Raw genomic sequence first — 4,875 nt, forward strand, 5'->3', positions numbered from 1 at the left:
CAGCCAGCATGGCTCATTTTGGCTGAAGTTTAGATGATTAATAAACCGGTTTCTCAACATTAATTAGATATTTCAGGAGATTTCGATGGCTGCTGATGTTACATCAAACCTCCTGAAGTCTGGACTGTTTGTCTCCCTGCTTGTCGTGTTTTTCAGAGTCTGTGGATAGAAAGGACGACTCTGATCCTCACCCACCCTCTGCCCGGGATTTCCCGCTGGTTTGAGGTGGAGAAGAGAGAGCTGGTGAGCACATGAAAGAGATCTGTAAAGATAAACAGGATCCATAAACTCACAACAATCTGTTATGATATATTCTACGAAGTAATCTGAGCGTCTCTCACTTTGGCTCCTCGTCGCTCTGCGTCTCTCTCTCAGGTGGAGGTGAGCCCGTTAGAAAACGCCATCTCTGTGGTGGAGAATAAGAACCAGGAGCTGCGCACTTTGATCAGCCAGTACCAACACAAGCAGCTGCACGGCAACATCAACCTGCTCAGCATGACGCTGAACGGGGTCATCGACGCTGCTGTTAACGGAGGCATCGCCAGATACCAAGAGGTCAGACAGACAGTGAATTTCATGTCATCGGCCCGCGTGAGGCTGAGTCACAGCAGTAAAATCTTACAGCGCATCACAGTGGGCAGTTTCATAGGCAGGTGAAGGAGGGGCCACAATATGATTAAACCACTGTTATTTTATCCACTCATAGCATCACAAACGGTCCAGAATGCACTAACCTCAGTGATATGTTAGAGTTTCCTTTTATAAACAAAAGTACAGAACATGTATTTTATTACAAAGCACAGCAGTTTGTCATCCGTGCGCATAATCTCTCTGAATCTGTGCGAACAAAATATGTATAAAATGGACTAAAAATGTTCATTTCTATAAGGTTTGGTGTTTTGGGCTGATGTAATGCCACAGTACTGCTCCATAAATTTGACTTTGCTTTTTTCCTTCGTTTGCAGGCTTTCTTTGATAAGGAGTACATCACGAGCCACCCTGAAGACACTGAGAAGATCACACAGCTTAAAGACCTGATGCAGGAGCAGGTGAGATGTTGTTTGCTGACGTTCCTGCAGAGCTTTAATAACACAGCTCTGCCTTTTTGTCCTGAGATGCCAAGTAGACCAAGTTGGCTCCATATACTCAAATTAAAGCTCTATATGTGCTTCCACTGATGCACATATAGAGCTGTAAGTGTGTTCAGATAGAACCATGTGGAGAATTTGACCTTTAGCGTGAGACAAATGTCACGATGACCAGATTGAAGGAAAACCTCAGAATCCTGTAATAGTTGAATCTATAGTTTTTGTTTTCATATATCTGCATGCAGACGTTATCATTCATGCTTTCACTGAACTGAAGGAAAGAAAATGACCATTAACAACAACTCTTTGTTTTTTATAGTGTATCTGTTAACAAAATAACAATGTTTAAGTTTAATCAGGATATTTCATGGATACAAAACAAGAAAGAAATGAGTGATTAGCCCCGTGGCCATTAATAGTCACCGGGCTGTCAGGCTGTGATGTGCTGCTCTTTTTCAAAACGAACATTCACATGTTAATATTTTTGGCAACAATACTTTTAACTATATTTGATATAAAGACTAAAAATGTATTTTATATTACAAAATGTCCCAAAAGCTACAGGTTTGGTGAATCTTTGATTATATCAAGTTTCATCAATTCTGCAAAAATTGGGAAGAAGTTTAGCAAAATGCTCCATAATTCCTGGGGGGCTAATACTTTCAGCCCCAGCTGTATGAATCATACAACCACACAGCTGATAGGAGGAGATGCCCCCTAACCTCGCCCCCTCTCCCATGTCAGATTATTTCGATCCAGTAGAAAAACATTTGTTGACATGAAGCAGGCAAAAGTAAAGCAGGTGAAACACGTGCATTAAGTTTTCCAAAGGAAGGATTTGTCTGTAGACCAACGTGAGCAACAACCTGGTCTTCATTCTTGCTCATACTAACAGGGTTCTTCATCTCATCCGCTGATGTTTTTAAAAACTGGTTTTCACACAGGTTCACATCCTGGGAGTCGGTCTGGCTGTGCACGAGAAGCTGGTGCACCCAGAAATGCGTCCCCTGCACAAGAAGCTGATAGATCAGTTCCAGATGATGAGGAGCAGCCTCTGCCATGTGAGCGCACAAAATAATATAATATTACAACCTCAGGAGGTACAAATACGTACGTGGAGCTGTTGTTAGATGTAGCTCATGAACCAAAATGAACCAGTGTAGAAGAAGATTCATTACGGTGTAAACATGCTGGAAGGATGGATGGATTCGTTTCTTCTTCAAAGAGCATGTTAGTGTGCACCAAGCTTAGAGACTACGTCACTGCAAAGAATCTCGTTGAACATTTCAGCTCTGTTCATAGTTTAGTTTTCCAGGCATTATTTGACTGTTCCAACCAGTGATTCTTCTGTCTGTGTGGACACCCGAGGGCAGTGTGAATATTCAGAGCAGTGCTTCTATGTGTCTCTGCAGGGTCTGCCTGGTTTAGACAAGTCCGGTTCAGGGCCCAACACACCCAGAGGAATCCTGGCCACTCACGGCCCCATGAGCCCCGAGAGCTTCAAACTGATGCACCGACACAGGTCAGCAACACACAGAGACCTTTTTAAAGTGCCCGTTAGACTCTCCTGCTTTAATCTTATTCAGCTACACCCTGATACACTCCTCAGTCTGCACCACCATGTCATCAAAACCTCATTCAGGGTATCTAAACATGTTGAAAAGGTTTTAAAAAATCCTCAAAGTCAGTTTCTTCTAAGTCTGCATAGAGGGTCGGGTCAAAGGGGCACGGATCAAGAGAGACAAAGCAGCCTCCACCCTTCCCTCTAAAGCTGTCACTGCCCTTCTAAATACAAGAAATCAAATCATATTCACCGAGTTTAGCTCCACTCCTCGGATTGGGTCTGCGGCCCAACCAGGCAAAGCTCCGGTTCTGGGCTTAGGACGAGTGGTGGCCTCAGAGGAGCCTCACTGGAATAAGAGATCACCGACGGGTAGTTTGGGAGCGCTTCATGCCCCCATAAAGAGGCGTGTGAGGTGGCTGGGTCGAGTGAGGTCTGGGTATCACTCCAGGTTCTGTCCTGGTTGTCTCCACATCTTCTGCTGTGCTTCGTTGCATTTGATAGTGTTACTGCAGATATATAAAGCAGAAAAGAATCCATTAAATCACTAATAATCCTCGTTAATCACTTTCATCTTATTCTTCATTGAAACTGTTAAATGTGGTGAACACGGCAGAAACCATCCTTCACAGTCAGCACACGTCTTCTCACTGGCTTCACCTCCATCTGTGGTTCACCTGCTGTGTCTCATTAATGATCTTTGAGAAGTTCCTCGCAGCATCTCTGCTGTCCTCTGCTCACATCGCACTCTCTGAAAGTCTGCCATTTTCTCTTTCTCTCCTTCATCCTTCACCGACACCACCGTGATCGTGCTTCCTGCATCGTGCTTCCTGCATCGTGCTTCCTGCATCGTGCTTCCTGCATCGTGCTTCCTGCATCGTGCTTCCTGCATGCTCATGGCTGACCATCGCTCTCATTCTCACCGCATCACCTCATGCATGCCGGCTGTTTGGCTTTTGCTTCTTCTTTTTTGGTTTGCTCGGCCCTTCCCCTTCCTGCCTTCCTTCCTTCCTTTTCTTCTACCTGGAATTTCCCTCTTCTCCCCCCGCCCTCTTTCCCTTTACCCTCCCTGTTTCCTCTCCTCTTTTTTCCTCCTTTCGTTCCCTCCTCCCAGTCCCGTAGCTGTTCTGACTCCTGTGCGCAACTCCTCCTCCTCTCTCTCCTCTCACAACTCCAGTGAGATGGGAAACGTTGGCAATCTGCTGATCCTGGCTGACGGCATGGTAGTGGAACACCCCGAGGACTTCTACCGCATGCAGGTCAGTGAAAAACGCGATTCGCAGAGAGGAAACGCACTTGTTGCAAGAAACAAGAAACACTCCATATATCACACATGAATACAAAACTCTGTAATATTATCATGTCCAGCTTTTTCTGCACAGCTGAGCATCACTGCTCGAATACCTCACATTATTCTAATCTATATGTACAATACTGCGTTCGAATTTCTCCGAACTGCAGGCGAGCCTGTCCTCCTCCAGTCTTAGCTCCACCCACTCTGCACCTTCTCAGATGATAAACTCCGCCCCCTCAACCATCAGAGGTGAGCGGCCCATGGCAGCTTTTTAAAACTATATTTAGCTTTCTGATATTTCGTATTTCACACATCTCTCACTTCTGTAATCTGTCCGTCTGCAGTCGGCTCTCCGTCTCTGCCTGACAAATACAGACACAACAGAGAGATGCTGATGCTGCTGCCGCCGCACAGAGAGAGGCCGAGCAGCGCGATGTACACCAACATCACAGACAATGGACAGGTAAAGCAGTGGAGGGGGATCCTGAACGACAGCAGTGACAGTTGTCGGACGAATCTGATTTATTAGAAGTTGCAAGTACGTCACATGCAGAGGGTAACGCGGGATTTGACAGGAGAGGAAACTGGAAGCTCTTGTTTTGTGCACAAAGATTAGTTTTCTTTGTGCTGCACTGTGATCAGCTGACCTGTGATGCTGCAGGTGCTTTTCATGGATTCAACCTACCTTCAGATATTCTTCTAAATATTTTCGAATGCAATCATGTTCAGTTCTTTACTGAGCTGAAGACGGATTAAAGTCTGATTCAGGTGATCGCTGTGGTCCTCTCTAACGAGCTCATGGTCTCCTCCTCAGCCACCAAACTTCCAGCGGGCTTTGTTCCACCAGGTGATCGGTCCATGCAAACCCTGCAGCGACCCAAACCTCTCTGTGGCTGAGAAAGGTCGGCACACACACACACACACACACACAC

The 4,875-nt window shown here is 45.6% G+C and overlaps 1 protein-coding gene across 1 annotated transcript in view; it reads left to right on the forward strand.

Annotated features, from left to right (window-relative positions):
* Positions 1–4,875, forward strand: part of LOC102207162 (dedicator of cytokinesis protein 3-like) — a 248,678-nt gene that overhangs the window by 240,729 nt on the left and 3,074 nt on the right. The window contains exons 29-37 of the mRNA XM_013912880.1: positions 97–243; positions 376–555; positions 966–1,049; positions 2,033–2,149; positions 2,501–2,610; positions 3,764–3,908; positions 4,111–4,192; positions 4,288–4,406; positions 4,758–4,845. Coding sequence (XP_013768334.1) covers positions 97–243; positions 376–555; positions 966–1,049; positions 2,033–2,149; positions 2,501–2,610; positions 3,764–3,908; positions 4,111–4,192; positions 4,288–4,406; positions 4,758–4,845 — 1,072 coding nt within the window. The remainder of the gene's footprint in view (positions 1–96; positions 244–375; positions 556–965; positions 1,050–2,032; positions 2,150–2,500; positions 2,611–3,763; positions 3,909–4,110; positions 4,193–4,287; positions 4,407–4,757; positions 4,846–4,875) is intronic.

Source organism: Pundamilia nyererei, unplaced genomic scaffold, assembly GCF_000239375.1.
Source record: "Pundamilia nyererei isolate P.nyererei 1_Seehausen unplaced genomic scaffold, PunNye1.0 scaffold00105, whole genome shotgun sequence".
Lineage (NCBI taxonomy): Eukaryota > Metazoa > Chordata > Actinopteri > Cichliformes > Cichlidae > Pundamilia > Pundamilia nyererei.